This window comes from Urocampus carinirostris, chromosome 2, assembly GCF_059441175.1.
Source record: "Urocampus carinirostris isolate Australia breed hairy pipefish chromosome 2, RoL_Ucar_1.0, whole genome shotgun sequence".
Taxonomy (NCBI): domain Eukaryota; kingdom Metazoa; phylum Chordata; class Actinopteri; order Syngnathiformes; family Syngnathidae; genus Urocampus; species Urocampus carinirostris.
In genome coordinates this window covers 14,053,001-14,070,556 of record NC_142350.1, presented here as the reverse complement: position 1 = coordinate 14,070,556, position 17,556 = coordinate 14,053,001, and the positions used below count along the sequence as shown (strand labels likewise).

At 39.2% G+C, this 17,556-nt stretch overlaps 1 protein-coding gene across 1 annotated transcript in view; it reads left to right on the top strand.

The window, feature by feature from the left end:
- Positions 1–2,016: 2,016 nt before the first annotated feature.
- col22a1 (collagen, type XXII, alpha 1) overlaps positions 2,017–17,556 on the top strand; it is a 60,922-nt gene continuing 45,382 nt past the window's right edge. Inside the window, exons 1-3 of the mRNA XM_088329002.1 lie at positions 2,017–2,117; positions 3,120–3,686; positions 14,648–14,728. Coding sequence (XP_088185128.1) covers positions 2,027–2,117; positions 3,120–3,686; positions 14,648–14,728 — 739 coding nt within the window. The 5' untranslated portion in view covers positions 2,017–2,026. The remainder of the gene's footprint in view (positions 2,118–3,119; positions 3,687–14,647; positions 14,729–17,556) is intronic.

Below are 17,556 nucleotides of genomic sequence, written 5' to 3'. Positions count from 1 at the left end.
AGTCATGTTTATTTGTACAGCCCTTAATCACAAAGAGTCTCAAAGGGCTGCACGGATCAAAGACTATTGCAAACTACAGACTATTATGACACCATCCCTTTATAAAAAACTCAAAATAGTTTCCAAGAATCAACATATACATATGAAATTTGCACATCTTGAAACAGAAATATTCTCCCATTCTTCCTTACAAAAACGATTCAAGTTCATTAAAGTCTGATGGTGATCGTTTGTGCACAGATATTTCCACAAATGTTCTATAGAATTAAGGTCCAGACTTCCAAAAACTTCATATTGTTAGTTTTAAACCATTCCATTGTAGATTTTGCTTGCTATTTAAGGTCATAGTCCTATTGGAAGGTGGACTTGGTTGCTCCTCTGATTAGTTTTCTCCCTGTTTAGGCCTGGGGTTTTGAGGGTCTACCAGGTCTCGATAGATTTGCAGTGGCTTTATGCTCCCCTCCATTGTTGTATTATTGCTCGCACAGTGCAAAAACCTCTTGCGTCCCATCCCTGCTTTGAACTTTTCCAAAATGTCATCCCGGACCTGCCTTTTGTGTACTTTGGTCCCCATAATGCTGTCGGTTCTGCTCTGAGCCCATCACAGAGCAGGTACATTTAAACTGAGCTTTAATGACACACAGTTACACTTTGTTTGTCATTGTTAGTCATTTAGGTGGACATCGGATCATTCAGAAGTCACCAGGGAACTCCTGGAGTCAGCTGGCGCGATACTTTTGCCACACCTGATTTTCAGTTTTATCGTTGTAAATTCGGTCTCACAGGTTCTTGATTCTTAGAAAGTATCATCAGTTTTTAAGTTTGAAGCCTAAAATGTCGCAATGTGACAAAGATTTCCGGGCGTGGGGGCAATACTTTCGCTAGGCAGTGATCGCTTTGGATCTGGAGCATCCTTTTCAGTAGAGAGGAAACTGTTATGGCTGCGACCAGTCACGCATCCGCAGCAACACAACTCCCTTGTGTACATTAATGCCAGACTGGGTTTTGGGTTTTCTACTCCTCAAATATAAAGTAAAAATAAAAAATAAAATTAAAACTGCAGGATTTCAGTAAAAAAATAAATAAAGTAATTTCTGGAGTAGCACCTGATGATTCTTAGCACCCTCCAGACTGGAAAATACAGTGTATACAATTGGAAAAGCATAGTCACAATTAAATGATACGATGATAATTTCTGTTCTATAAAATACATTATTTTACATCGTCAACAGGAAACATAGGTCATTCATAAGCTATAAGAATAAAAGTGTGTTTCAAGCCTAGATCTAAACAGTTCCACTGAGGTTGCAGATCGAATCTTAAGGGGCAGAGCATTCCACAACACCGGGGCCCGAATGGAGAACGCCCTCGTACCTGCGGATTTCTTCTTGGCTCTTGGGATCACTGGCAAAATAAAATGTCATTAAATTAAGTAATTATTTCTCATGTATTGGTTTGTGTCAGTGTATTTTTGGCTTGTGTCATTATAATAACAAGAATAGAGGTCAAATTTAATTGCAAAACATAAGAGATATAAGAATGGTCTTCAGATTTGATGAAAAATTTAGACCGGAAACAATCTGATTGTGAAGCAGTGTTTGCTCTTTTATAGTGCCTTCTAGCGGTACAAAAAAACAATATTGATTTAAATAATAAGCAAAAATACTATCATGAACATGATTTTTTTAGATACTCGTCGGTTAAAAAAGGGAGCTAACCTGGTTGTCCACCATTTTGCTGCTACGGGTACTCACACAAAAAAAAAAAAAAAATATAAATAAACCCTTGCGGAAGTCCGAGCAAAACATTAGAAAAACATGCTGGGGTTTGGTTACATTGAGTCCCTGTAAATTGTATTTTTCCTTGAGCTTTGTAGCATTTGTTTTTGGATGCACTACACAGTACAGCGACATCTAATGGTCCTATATTTCACAGTGTGCCTTTAATATTATTCTTCCTAATTGTAAGCTGTGAAGAAAATGCTGTTGGTGTTTCCACAGAGTAAAGAGAAGCCACCAAGGGCAAAATGGAACTCCGACTTGGTTTTGGGATCTCTCTTGTCTTGGTCGTCTTGGCCGTGGCTCTTTCTGGGGAGAGAGTGGAAGCCCAGAGGGCAGGTTAGAGTACTATTTTTTACTATCAATAGTATTTCACTTATGTGTAATTTTTATTTATTTCTATTGATTTATGAATGTATTTTTTAAGTATTTACATACTGTACATACCATTTAAATACAGTAATTAAATACAGCAAAGATGCCAATTAGGATCACCAAGGGGTTTTAATCTGACAACTCTGAGGGAAGAGTTTTTTCTGTCTGTTTTTTTCCTCAGTTTTTCTCTTTCACACTCTTTCTCTCTTTTCTCTCCGTCTTTCTCTTCTATTTCTCTCTTCCCCGTTCTCTTTTGTTCTCCCCCTCTCCCTCTCTTTTTATTTTTCTTTCTTTTTACTCACTATCTTTTCTTTCTGTTTCCCTACCTTACAACAGTCTCTCTCTCCCTCTCTCTCTCTCTCTCTCTCTCTCTCTCTCTTTTTCTCTTTCTCAAGTCAAGTCAAGTCACATTTATTTATATAGCCCTTAATCACAAAAATGTCTCAAAGGACTGCACAGGATTACAGTTACAAAATTACACAATTACCTGATCTTAAACCAGTCACTCTCTCTCTCTCTTTGTCTCTCTCTTTCTCTTTCTTTTTCTCTCTCCACCCGTCTCTCTCTCTCTCTGTCTCTGTTTCCCTCCTGTACAACATTCTCTCTCTCTCGCTCTCGCTTTCTTTCTCTCTCTCTCTCTCTCTCTCTCTCTCTCTCACTCTTTCTCCTTCTCTCTTGTTATTTATCCATCTCTTTCAATTTCTTTCTCTTTCTCTTTTTCCCTCTTTCTCTCTTCTTCTCTCTTCCTCTTTCCTCTTCCCACTTTTTGCACCTCTTTCCCTCTCTCTTTCTTTTTCTTACTTTTTGCTGCTATCTCTTTTTCTCCCTATATTTTCTCTCTTTTTCCCTCCCTTACAACTGTCTCTATCTTTCTATTTCTCTCTCCCCTTTCTCTCTCTTTCTAATTCTCTTGCTCTGACGGTAACCGTCCAATAATATTTTCCTAATTTTACTTATTTTTTCCAGGATGCAAAAACGTTCACTATGACCTGGCGTTCATCATCGATACCTCATCCAGCGTGGGCAAGGAGAACTTTGAGAAAATCCGCCAATGGGTGGCCAACCTGGTGGAGTCTTTTGACGTGGCCCCGGATAAGACCCGAGTGGCCGTGGTCCGCTACAGCGACCGACCTACCACCGAGTTCCACCTGGGGAGATACCGGACCTTGGAAGAGGTCAAGCAAGCCGCCCGGAACATACGTTACCTGGGTGGGAACACCATGACCGGGGACGCCATCGGCTACACTACCAATAACGTTTTCCTGGAGCAAAACGGGGCCCGGCCCTCCGCCAGGGGGATCCAGAAGGTGGCCATCCTGCTGACAGACGGCCGCAGTCAGGATTACGTTCTGGAGCCTTCCAGAAGGGCTGCCGCGGCCGGCATCCGAATCTTCGCTGTGGGCATCGGAGAAGCCCTGAAGGTGGAATTGGAGGAGATCGCCGCCGAGCCCAAAAACGCTCACGTATTCCACGTGACCGACTTCAACGCCATCGATAAGATCAGGGGACGGCTAAGGCGTAGGCTCTGCGAAAGTAAGTCGATTCATTTTCACTGGAGTTGGGTTCCGAGAAGGATTCTCAAAATTGGCCAATTAAAACCCTTTATTTAGTAGTTTGAGATATTCTTAAAAAGTTAACTTTTAAATCTCATATTTATCAGTTATGTGTTAACAATGCCCTTTATGCTTTTATCTTGCTTTTATTCTCGATGTTCCGGCCAAGGAGCGCATTATGCCGGAGGGATGTGGGGGGGAGGAGAGTGATTTTGTGCGCGTGCTTGCGGTTTTCTTTCATTGTAGGATGAGAATAGTGAAAGTAAGTAAACGACGGTTCAAATACAGTCCAAATGCCAACCCAAACCCCCAAAAAGTTTTTCCAGGCAGATCTAAATATTTCAGGAAATTGCACATGCATCGAAAGGAGCTTGACAGAGGCTGTAAAGACAATTTCAGCCAGATGATGGCGTCAGAAAATAGAATATTTTGAAGACACTACCTTTGAAAACTCTTTTACACATTAAAACCAAAGAACAAACCAGTGAGTATAATATAAGCTACTAAAACACATAAATCTGGAGGTGGGAATTCTTTTTTAAACATTTTCCAATGAAAAAATTTGCTTTAGCTCTAAAAAGGTTGGGAAAAATTGTTGAGTATATCAGAAGTTGAGATTTTCACTAAAGAAAAAAAATCAATATTTATAGGCAGTACTCTAAGTGATTCAATTATTTGGGTCGATGGCTTTTTTGTTCATAACATAGTCATTTTCAAAATGACAATGTTACCTCAGTTATCGTAATGGGCGGCAGAAACCCTATGCAAAATGTGAAACATTTATTTTTTAAACTTTTTTTTTTTTAGTATTCGAAAACCAAAAATTTACGTTCTCAAGTGTTTTTGAACTGTACTTTGTCAACCTTTTTATTTTCACAAATAACTTCTTTAATGCCAAATTATAATTTTGAAAATCATTTTGCTGTTATATTGCAAACTATATAAATTAGGGACCAAATCATGCCATCATGTGGCCGTTGAGGAAAATTGCATTGACTTTCTTGTTCCATTCTTCAGAAATCCCAATAGCTGAAAAAGCTGCAGGGAGCTACAGGGGAGCTCCAAGGACCCGCATGTGGCTCTCGAGCAGGTTTATCGGATGGAGACGTTCGACTTTGTTGGCGATAGAAAGCCTTTTTCTCTGTTTAGCCAATCAGAATCCAGAACAAGGGGCACAATGAAAATTCGTGAAGCAGTGAACTATGCGTAAAAGTAGATAGATAGATAGATAGATAGATAGATACTTTGTTCATCCCCGAAGGGAAATTCACATTTCCAGCAGCATCCCTGAGCTGAGAACAATCGAGAACAATCGAAAATAACACGGGAGCTGCTGGAGTGGCTGCCATTCGTGACGGCGCCGGTAGCACAAAGTAGTGAGGTGTCTCTGTATTATTCTGTAGCTTATAGTGCATGACTGGCGGTCTTTGTTTAGTACGTGGAAATGAATGAAAGGATCCCGCTACCTGTAGTTATTTTTTTGTTTTTTTTTGTTTTTTGCTCAGTGCATTGTGAAAGTCCTCTGGACAGTAATTAGACCTCGACTGGTATGTAGCTTTGGATAGCTTTGGATAAAACTGCCCTCCTATTCTTCACCATATAACTACACTCTATTCCGACATATTCAAATTCCTGCCGAAAATAACCTTGGGGTTTGGGAGAATAAAGCCCTTGTTTCTTGTGCCACAAAAAGGAAATATTGTACAAATCTATTTGATGTGATGCTGAGGTTTTTTATTGTAACCTGTATCCCTTGGAAAGCGTCATTTCGGATTATCCATTCCAATGCTTTTGCCCTTTAACCTCGTGTAACTGAGCTCTCGGCCTCTGTGAAATGGAGTCCTAATTCCCTTCCCTGCACTCTGAAAACACGATTTTATTTCCGTGATCTTTTGAAACGACCACAAGCGATCCCAAAAGTATACCGGCGGTGGAGTCGCCAAGCAATGCAGGCTATTTTCACCTAGAAAATTACAGCTCCCCTTGTTTTTGGTGTGTCCACTGTAGTCGCCCTGATGTCAGCATTCAATGGAGTTTACTTTTATGTCATATTTGCTAAAGTTTTGGTCGTCAGGGCAACACTTCCCGTGTTGTGCCGTGGGCAAGTACAGCCTGGTAGCGCCCATCCCTCTCACTGCTAAGGGATTTTCATTGTGCATTTTGTTCTGTATTCTGATTGGCTAAACAGTGGAAGAGGCTTTCAATTGCCAACAAACTTGGACCTCTCTACCCGCTACATGTAGGCCTTTGGCGCTCGCTAGTGGATCACGCCCGCTATTTCAAAAATGCTGAATAAAGATACAGTATGTGGGTCTCTGGGACAGAACCGGAAGCAGTGTTTCATAACGTTTACATAATAGTGGCAAGATACAATGTAAAGAGAAGTAAATTGCGTCCTTAATTCATACAGTTGTGCTATAAAAAGAAAAAAATATCTTTAAAATAATAATTTCACAATTTTCACATTTTGTGAAGGTGGGGGAGTTGGCCATTCTGCTCGCCGTCAACTGATGTAACACTGTACCGGTTTCCATGGTTACCTGTAGCAGGAGAAACTTCTTGATCTGACTCGTACACAACACTTTCATTATCTGTTCACCGCATCTGGGCTAAAGCGTCCTCCTGCTTTTCAGAGATAATACAATGTTTAATTCATCATATTTAAGCAGAAAGTTGCAGATCAGGGGTCTCAAACTATGTTTATTTACGGGCTGCCAGAACTAGGGTCTGGTCAAAGTTGAGCCAAAAGAACACATTTTCCACAAAAAGAAAGTGCTAAAAACATTCCCCTGTTCTCAAATGTCTTTTTTCACAGAAAACAAGATTAAATAATAAAAATCATTAAGAATTAATATAAAAGATTAGTCAATCAATCAGGAATAAATGAATGAGCTAAGTTGGCTGCACTTAAAGCGGCAGAGTGCTGTTTAGTGTTAAAAAAATAGAAATGAAATTAAAAAAACAATGTTGATTTAAATCAGGGGTGTCAAACCTATTCAAACTGGGGGCAAAATGCTAGGAAAAAACATCTTACAGGGCCGGAATTGTAGGTTTAGGAGAAAACGAGAAAGAAAGAGAGAAGGGGGGAGGGAGACCAAGACACAGAAGGAAACAGAGAGAAAAAAAGAGAGAACAAGAGAGAGTTAGTGAGAGAAGGTAAGATAGATAGAAAAAAGAGTGAGAGATAGAGAGAGCGTACAAAGGGGAGAAAAGGAGAGATCACAATAGAGAGAGAAAGGAAGATAAAAAGAGAAAGAGAGAAAAAAGAGGTAAAGAGATGAAAAAGAAATAGAGAGAGAGTAAGAGAAAAATAAAAAGAATAAGAGAAAAGAAAACAGAAAGTGAAAGAGAGATGAAAATAGTGAGCAGAGAGAGAGAGAAAGAAAGGTTGTGTGAAAGAGAGAGTCAGTAAAAAAGGAATGAAAGGGCCAAAGAGCGAATGTAAGAGTGAAAGAAAGAAAGAAAGAAAGAAAGAAAGAAAGAAAGAAAGAAAGAAAAAAAGAAAGAAAGAAAGAAAGAAAGAAAGACTCATATAAAGAAGGTCAAGTCAAGTCATGTTTATTTGTATCGGCCTTAACCACAAAGAGTCTCAAAGGGCTGCACAGATCAAAGACTATTGCAAACTACAGCCTATTATGACACCATCCCCTCATCTAAAACGTACATGGGGGCAAATAATACACATGATATCAACATAAAATCTAGGTTATTCATATGCTATGAAATAGAATTGTGTTTTAAGCTTGGATTTAAGAGAGAGAAAAAAAGATAGAGAAAGAGAAGGGAGAAAAATATAAAGAAAAAGAGAAATATAGAAAAAAGTAGAGGAAAAATGAAAGACAAAGAGAGAGAGAGAGAGAGAGAGTGAGAGAGAAAGAAAGAAAGAAAGAAAGAAAGAAAGAGAAAGAAAGAAAGAAAGAAAGAGGAAAGAAAGAAAGAAAGACAGGAATAAGAAAGAAAGAAAGAAAGAAAGAAGGAAAGAAAGAAAGAAAGAAAGAAAGGAAGAAAGAAAGAAAGAAAGAAAGAAAGAAAGAAAGAAAGAAAGAAAGAAAGAAAGAAAGAAAGAGAGAATGTTTTGGAGAGAGAGAAAGAGAGAAACATACATAGAAAAAGAGAAATATGTAAAAAAGTAGAGGAAAAACAAAGGAGAAGAGAGAGAGAGAGAGAGAGAGAGAGAGAGAGAGAGAGAGAGCGAGAGAGAGAGAGAGAGAGAGAGAGAGAGAGAGAGAGAGAGAGAGAGAGAGAGAGAGAGAGAGAGAGATAGAGAGAGAGTGAAAGAGAATTACTCCTGCAGTTTGCGAGTGGTGCCTAGCTTGGGTGACATCAAATGGACATATTTGAAATTGCAGTTAATTTTTCTCTTGCACTTCTCTCAGTGTTGTCCTGCGGGCCAGATTAAAACCCTTGGCGGGCCCGATCCAGCCCGTGGGCCGCACGTTTTGCATTTGTGATTCAAATATAAAGCAAAACTACAACAACAATTCAGTCCGAGATACTGTGTTCCATAGCGTCAGTGTCGCTTTTTTTTCCTTTTTTTTGGCATCCGTACCATTTTAACTTTATGCCGGATCCCTAAATGATAGTCTGGAGGGCCACAAGTGGCGGGAGTAGCTCGGCCCTTCGTGTCCACGACATTTGAATGTCATGACAGCACAATGGCCTTCACTTACACAGGAAAAAAAAGAAAAGGATGACGTATATACACTGCTTTTAAACATGCACCCTGCGTGTCGGCTCAGGCCCATTAACGAATTGAATCTAGTGAGACAACGCTATTACCACACAAACAAGCATGCATTAAAAAAAATAAATCTAGACTATTTGTCTTATTTATTGACCTTTTATAGAATTTCCTTCCGCTAAATGTTATTGCAGTCTTTTTCGTTGTACCATGTAACGATGCACTATTTCTTACTGCATTATTGTGACAACAAGTGGTGTCCTTATTGTCTATCCATTTTCTCATTTGTCCATAAATTGGGTCTCCTGTATTCTTATGCAAATGCTTCCTCCACAGTGCACACCCACTGCCCCACTGTGCACTTGCCATTACTTTTTTGCTAGCTGTCAGTAAACTTTGAACTAGTGGTGGGAATTAAATATTAAAATGTTTCGTTTACCAAATTGTTCAAATTAGTTATCTGACTCCATTAACCAAACACAACCTACACTCACCCAAAAATGTGCGCTCGTTTCTTGATGGAAAAGATGAACAAGAATAGCCGACATTTTCACACGGGGGCAGATTTAATTTCATTAGCAATTTAACTAAGTGTACTCCGTCAAAAATGGCCGTATTAGTCAAATTAGTGTCGTCAAAGTCTCTGTCCAGCCTCCTCTGAAGTCCTTTAGCTTTCTCCTCTCGGCCGACGTCTCCCCGTAAGATGGCATCTCGACTCCTCCCATGGGTGTGCCAAGGAATACCCCCCCGGCCCCCCTGGGCGTCGCGATGTCTCGAAAACTCAAAACAGCACCAAGCGTTTCTACGTCATCAGAGTCCTGTTATCAAAATTCCCTAGTCAAAATGCATTTGGAATGGCGTGACCTGTCATTGAACTACAGCCTACTCGGTGAAAATTTTCATTGCACTCAATAAATGTAACTTGTATTCAATCGTATAAAATCCTTTATAGTCAAATGTATAAAATCCTTCACTCGGTATTCATCTCTTCTCTGTAATATTTCCTGTTAAATGACCTAAATAGAGCGCCTTCAATGTTTTAGGTATTCCATATCCCAATACTTTCTTTAAGGCAAACCTTAATTTTTCCCAGTTATCTTGAATTCTTAGGCAGAGCTGAAATATTTGCACGTAGTCTATGTCTACCTTTCCACATGTTCTCCAGCGTGGTTGTTGAACCTAGAAAAAAATCGGATGACATTCTTCCAGTTGAAGTCCCTCAGATTCCGGGAGCTAGTGGATGTGTCTTTTACATATATTCCACCACTCATTTTGTGTTATTTTTCAATCTTTCTCCTTTTACCCATTTTCCTTTATCTTTTAAGCCTTTATGATGAGTTTATCCTAGAGTGCCTTCACTATTCCCACTATCAATAAAGACAATTGTAGTTCTAATATTTCCCAAGCCCCCTCTTCTGCGTCCTTGATGCTAAACAGTGCTAACAGTTTCAACACAGTATGTTCACAGAAGTGGTGGTCGGTCAGGGCCTTCGAGTCCTTTTCTGATGGGCTTAAAAAAACATAATTATTTTTTGTCCATGACTACTAAGCGAAAAATTCCAAATGGTCTGTCGGCTTCTTTTCATTGCTGTCCACCTGGTTGAGCTTCCAGATTTAAGCATTTAACCAATCGCATCCCACCCATTACTTGTTGCCTGGTTCAGAAATCTGCTTGGAGGCCTTCAGATTAAGATTTGCAGGCTTTGAAGCATTACATCAGTGTTCGATAAAGCTGTTGGTTTAGCCAATCAGATTTGAAGATGACAAAGCGAGGGCCACAGGAAACGTCGGTTAGGTGGCAGAAATGCGCCAAAGTCTAAAATCTAATATTCTACTTAATTATAATACTGGTATGATAGCAATATAATTTAACTTATCTAAACTTTGAACTTTTTATACTGAGCAACTCTAATGTCAAGCAACTCAGAATCTCTGAGAAACAAACCAAATGTTGTTCAAAAATATTGACTTTTCAGTCTAAAGACAAATAAACTATAAAATACGAGAATACACTTTATAATTGTTATGTAGAACACAATGTCCCTGAAAATGTACAGGAAACATAAATTAAAACATGTACGGATGTACAACAAAATTATAAAATACATCACAAATTTCACATTTTTAATCTCATACTACAAATATAAAATCAACAACACAGAATCCCAGGAAAAAAAACATTAATATTGACCAATCATAAGAAAAAAATGCGTCTTGATTGGTGGGGAACCGGCTCCTATGGTTTACTTTCAGGAGCTGGTTTGTTTGTGAACAAAAGGCCGTCCCTGAAGGTCTAGGTGTGAAATGCCTACCATTGGATCACATTATACTGTAAGATTAGTAATTGGGACGTTGCCTTGCTTTTTAAAAAACATTAACACATTGAGGGTTAGCTTCTTCCCCAAAGCTATCCGAACCCTACACTTCTGTCTTGAAAAACAGATTTAAAGTGCAATACCCCAGTTCAAAGTGCAATACTCTGGTTTTAAGTGCAAACCTCCATTTCAAGTGCAATACTTTATATTTTTCTATTCTTTCTTTTGTTTTTTAACACTGTATACTTTGCCAACCGGAGTGCAACTCTAATTCCATTGTAGCAACACTATGACAATAAAAGGGATTCTGATCTGAATATGAAGGCAGCTAACATAAATAAACTGCTTATTTAGCATACGTAGAAGTTTGTAATCTGTCCTAATTTCCTTAGTTCATAAGTATTAACAGGTTGTGTTTTTGGGTAACAGCTCCCCTGCCTTCCCACGAACAGCAAACCTGCAATGGAATTTAGCCAGTGTTATCTTTCTTTCTGTCGTCGCAACGTGTAAAATACGCCTGCGTGGAAATATAAGACCGGGTTTCGAGTCGGACCCCCTTGCGCTAGACATAAACAACCTATCTGATCCTACACACCAACACCCTTTTCCCAGATCCGGGGTTGCGTTTCTGTGTTGCTCCTGTCGTATCAGTATATTGCCGGGGTGTCAAAATTATGGCCGGCAGGCAGTGGTGATTCTAGGGTCTAGTGGGGCCCCAAGCAGAAATTCACAAGGGGCCCCCCACCACCGCCCGACCTCAACACGCAACAGAATTTCACAAGGACAAACTCTGGGTAATTTGTTGTTTTATTTCACAAATTATAAATATTACATACACAAAAATGAAAATTGTGAAGTTTCTGTTTATTTTAAAAGTGTGAAATATCAAAAAGGATATCACATTAAATTCAATTATTTTCACATTACATGAAAAAAAAACAAAAAGCTTTCAACTTTAAGTCTTTGTGTAAGTGTCACGGTTGCCAAGGCGCCCAATTGGCCCCACCCATGTGGCGCCAGCTCGTTGACAGATTGGCTTCCCTTCTATTTAAGCTCAGTGCTCTCACTCACCCTTTGTCGGTCCGTGAATGAACCTCTGCACCCGCAAGACGTGGGTTTTGACTCCGTCCGGTCTCCCGTTTGTGTATCCTGTTTGGTATCGATCCCGTCTGTTTCGTCCTGTTTTGATTTAGGTCTACGGTCTCCAGTGTCTGGTATCGTTCCCGTCATTCTCGTCCTGTCTGATATCTGTCTCCAGTTTCCTACATCTGTTATCAATCTTTTCAATCCTGTTCTGTCCAGCATCGACATCATCTGTCCGGTATCGGCACATGTAACTGGTATCGATCTTGTTGGTCTCTTGCTTTCTGTTGCTCCACGCCAGAATTCTGTCTTTCTTCTTTCGCACAGCGATCCCCGAATCACTGGCGTTTTGTGTTAATGTGCATAACTGCTCCTTTCCCGCAAAATAAAGCTTGTGTGAGAAACGTTACGCACCTAGGTTCCTACAACCAGTTCCGGTTACTGACAGTAAGGCAACGGTTCTCAACCTTTTTTTTTTTAGACAAACACCCCCAAATCTTCACTTAGTATTAATAATAAAATGGACCATTTTATTTACTGGCGAGGAAAGCGAGCTCTGTTGTGGGCACAGAGCTGGAAAGCCTGACAACAGTAGCTGAGAGACGGGCACTAAAAAAGCTGCGGTCAATCATGGACAATCCATCGCATCCACTACACAGCATTATATCCAGACAGAAGAGCAGCTTCAGTGACAGACTGCTGTCACTGTCTTGAAGAGATCTTTTCTTCCTCATGCCATGAGGCTCTTTAACTCCACCCGGCGGAGTATGGCCCACATTAAACCACACCCCCTACATTGCATATTACCGTACTTTTTTTGCAGTGTGTATTTTATGTAGCACTATTTAAATACTCTATACAACACGCTACAGTGGTTATTAGCACGTCACATTGGGTATTTGTATATTGTATTCCTTTTGCTTTATTATGGTATTGTTCTCAGCGAAGGGATGCTGCTGGAAATGGGAATTTCCCTGCGGGGATGAATAAACTATCTGTCTAGAAGGAAAAAAGGCTACATTTAGCTTCATCCATTACATGGATTTATTGTTTCTACCTTTTGCAACAATTCTTTCAGTTCAATGTTTATTGAAGACACACAAATGATTTGACGCGCCAAAATCTCCACAGGTTGACGATTTATGAAAAGATGTACAGCTTGAAACGCAGTTGCCGCTGTAAAATTACAAATACAGACTTGTGGCCTCAATGTCACAGATTTGCTGATGGCAGCTTTTACCTTTCCAAACAACTAATAATGTGCCACGTTTCAAAACCAATATGACATTTTCAACTATATTATTGGTGCTAAATCATAAAGCTAGAATACTCTGTGTAATCTTGTATTACCCTCTGTGGGCTTTAAATGAACAGTACTTAGAGTATTGTAAACGACTTGATAATATAGCTTTTGACATTTCAAAAATAAAGATTAATAAAGTATAGTCATGCTATTGCTAGCATGAGTGAAGCTATACTAGCACCATTTGCACTACACCATTCATTATCAACGGTAAGGGAAAAATACTATCGATCTCTGTTCATTATTGTATTGCTGCTGGCATACCACCATCTTGCTTTCTTCTCTCCTCTTCTTCTTCTACAGGATATAATAAAGGTCTCAAAACAAAATTTTAAATTCTTCACTCGATTTCTCCATCAACTGCAATGCAAATTTTGATTCTTTGTCGCCACTTAGCAGGGGGTGAAAAAAAATGGCCTCTGCCCGCAGGTCGGAACAAACCCGCCAACAGATTTGATCAGAGCCCGAGACATTGCTGAGAGAAGCACAAGAAAAAGAAAAAGATCGACAATGACATGCAGTGTTAAATATACCCACTGGATGTCGCCAAAGCCACGCGCCAATAGGAACAACCCATTGGAGCTGTAAAGGCTGACTAGCGTAGATCAACCGGTGATCATTTGAGGAAACACAGATCCTTATATTATTTTGACCTAAAATAGAAGTCACACATGCGCTGTTAAGGAAAATACCCTGATTTGTCTCTTAACTACAACACTTGCTGCTAAACCATGCTTTTTAAACCTAGTAATTGAAAATGACCCGTTATTGGTTGGTTGATTGGACCCCTTAACCACTAACTCCTCCCAAGTCCTCACAAATTAAATATTTACTTCGGGCTCAGTCCCTCGAATCAAGTTAATAGGTCAGGTTTGGGCTAGCTCAGGCTTTAATACCCTGCGGGCACAGATCGGGTCAGGCTGCATTTGTTTAGCTCCTATCTTACCTCTCCTTGTATGCATTTCTTTAATTCCACGATTTGTAGTTTTCTAGCAGGCAATACTACAAACAATTATCTAGTGGACAAATATAACTCATTGTCACTTTACTTCCAGCCAGGTAGACATAACCTCTTTAGCTGTCTGGCAGTCAAAGAGTTAAATGCCAAATATGTTTGACAACTTTAGTCATCAATGATTACGTATATAAATCATAATTCGGCATAATTCTGTCACATCTTCTGTGCTGACACATTCAAGGAAAATGGGTCGGAGCTTAATTATGTGTTATATGTCCGTTAATCCCGAATTTGTTTCAATTTACCAGTCCCAAGTCAACTTTATATGGACATTATTACAAATAAAGAGTTTGACCCATATCCTAACACGTGTGTCAGCAACCAGCGGCTCTGGAGCTCCCTAGTGACTGACTCCCTGTTTCTTTAAAACAAATGTTTGATAATGGAAAATGATATGTTTGGGTAGGACCAATATGATACAAACATTCTTAAGCTTTTCCAAAGAATATCGATTTATAAAGTATGTGCTGCTTTTCTTATGAGGCTTCAACATTTTGGGTTGACAAGCCCTGTCCTAACGGCCCTGTTTTTCTCTCCTTAGATGTTCTATGTCCAAATATGAAGGTGCAACCCGATCGCTTTAAACAAGACAGCCCCAGCTACGGCCTTCAGCAAGTTCCAGGTACATAATTTTCATTACCATTGCGACTTAACATGTTTAACTCACAGTAGTTAATCCTCGCAAATATATTGTATGAAAATGCATCGCAGTTCAACGTGATCTTCATGTTTAACCTGCGCACTTCCAAATAGGAAAATGAGTATTGGCTCACAGGACACACATCAGGGACCTCTAAAGCAGTAAAAAAAAGAACCTTTTGGAAGGTACCGTGAGATTATCCTTGTTTTTCCCGTTAAACTTTTCTGAGAACACTTGGACAACGTTTCCCCAGAACGTTGAGATGCTGTTACGAGATGCCTCTCGGGCCGTTGCGAGTTCCTGTCTAGATCTCCCACCCACGTGTCCCGCGAGCAGCGAAAAAACAGATGGATGGATTATTTATGCTCTAGTGAGATTTTCTCCATGGACAGATGTTCATTTTTGGGGTTTTCACCCGTTCGTAGTTGGCTGTTTCCCCTTGACGCTTGTTATTAATTAGGAGGACTTGATTCCTTATTCCCTTAATCAGGTTTAAGTTTCTTTGTGATGGTTATTCACACACACCGAAAAAACATCCCTGGATATTATAATTAAAACAATGCTGAGTCTGTTCGAATGTTAAATGGGAGGTTTACATTTAATATCTATTCAGTAGGCAAGAAGGCTATAAATAGCATTAGCACACTTCACATAGCGTACAGTAACTTAACATAAAATGTTTGCATAATAATGATGATTTCCCAAGTGATAACGTAACATGAAAATAAATCCTTGTATGCTTAAGTGAAGCAATAGTGATATGTTATTCCGCTTGCTTATAATAAAGGATGGAGTTCTGTTTTTACTATTTAAACACCTGCAAAAGAGATTGCATAGGATGCCAAGGTTGTTTGTTTTTGGAGTAATATTGCTCACTGTTGTTAGATTTTCACTAGTATGCATAGTTTAAATAATTATCGGCGAACCATGTTGCTGTTCCTTGATTTCTACACATTTTAGGGTTAAAATGTTTTTTGTAACCTAGGAGATGTCATTAAAATGAGGGGGAGGACTCTTAGAAGAGCTTGGAAGTTTTGGATCTTGAAGTTTTTGTACAGTCCTCTCCTGTTCTCTTTGCTAGGTCAAAATAAGGAGAGAAGACAATTTGTCATCAGGTTCAACAGATTTTAGATTTGCGTTGTTTTATTTTGATAAAGAATGAAAAATAGAAATAAAGGTCATAAAAAGGAAACAATACAGTGGTGAAGTTTAGGTTGTCTCACAATAGGACAAAGATAGAGACAGTTTTTATGTGGACATTTAAAAGGGAGGGGGCGCTACAATAGGAAAAATACTTTCCGGATTCAAGAATATACAGGCGGTGCTAGCTCAAGAGGTAGAATGGTCATCTTGGTACTAAAGAGGTCGCGGATTCGATTCCTGGCTCCTCCGAGTTAAATGTCAAAGTGTCTTTGAGCAAGACACTGAACCCTTTAATACACCCAAAAGCATGGCTGACTCTGCTACTCGTGCATGAGTGTGCGTGAATGGATAGTGTGTGAAATGCATTGTGACACGCTTTTGGAGATCCTCAGTGACTCGATAAAGCGCTATATGAAATGCAGTATACAGTATATATATATATATATATATATATATATATATATATTTTTTTTTTATTATTGTTTTTTTTTTACATCAAATGAGTTTGTGGGACGTTAATGAATGGGTACAACAACACTGTCTCATGATTTTCTGATCGGACATTTCTAAAATACAGGTACATTTTACTTAATTTTCTCCAATCTATTTCATTTTTAGTGTGTGGTTATCATAAGGATGTGTGTCGGTCTCTTGCTCTGTGGTTGACTGTTCTGCATTTCCCTAAAGTCAGCTGCCAAGAGACTCTCCCTCTACTGCTATACCCGGAATAAACCAAGCATAGAACAATGATGAGATTTAACATCCCCACACAAACATTCCGATCAATCCCCCTGTCAGGAAAGAAAACAGCTCAGAACTTTGAATTGGAATGACTTTCCTGTAGATTTTTTAGTGCCAACTTTTGATGAGTTTGCAAAGAAGCAACGGAGAGAAGACTTAATGCAAGGCTGTCAAGCCAGCAGACCAGATCGGGACTGTAAACAGAAGACGCTGAGAGGAGTGCAAGAGAAAAACAGACTGTAGGTTTAGATATGTCCATCCCTTGGATGTCATGTAAAGCCGGGCTAGGCCAAGCCACTTACAACACAATAACTCTGTATTTCTGTCTGTATTTTCTTTCTTTCTCTTTCTCTCTCTATCTCTGTCTGTCACTCACTCTCTTTCTTTCTTTTTTGTCCTCTCTTTCTCTCATTTGTTCTTTTGTCTCTGTCTCTTTCTCTCACCCCCTGTCTTTCTCGTTTTCTCCCCCCCTTTTCTCCCCCACCTTTCTCTCTTTCTTTTTCTCACTCTTCTTCTCTTTTGTCCCTCTTTTTTATTGTCTCTCTCTCTTTATTTTGTCTCACTCCCTTTCTTTCTCTCATTCGTTTCTTTCTCTAATTTTCTCTTTCTTTGTCTCTCTCTTTTTCTTTATCTCTGTCTCTTTTTTCTTTCTCTTTTTTTCAGTTTCTTTATCCATTTCCTGCTCTATACATTTATATTTTTCTATTTCTCTGTCCTCTATTTGTCTTTATTTCTCTCCTGCTCTATTTCTTTGTCTTTTTTTTGTCCTTTCTTTTTTTCTCTGTACATTTCTACATTTCTTTCTCTTTCTCTCTCTCTCTCTCTCTCTGCCGCTCTTTCTCTCTTCTTCTTTCTTAACATTTTTCCTACTGTCTCTAACTCTTATTCACTTCAATCTGGCAGTAAAATGTTTTTTTTTTTCTATC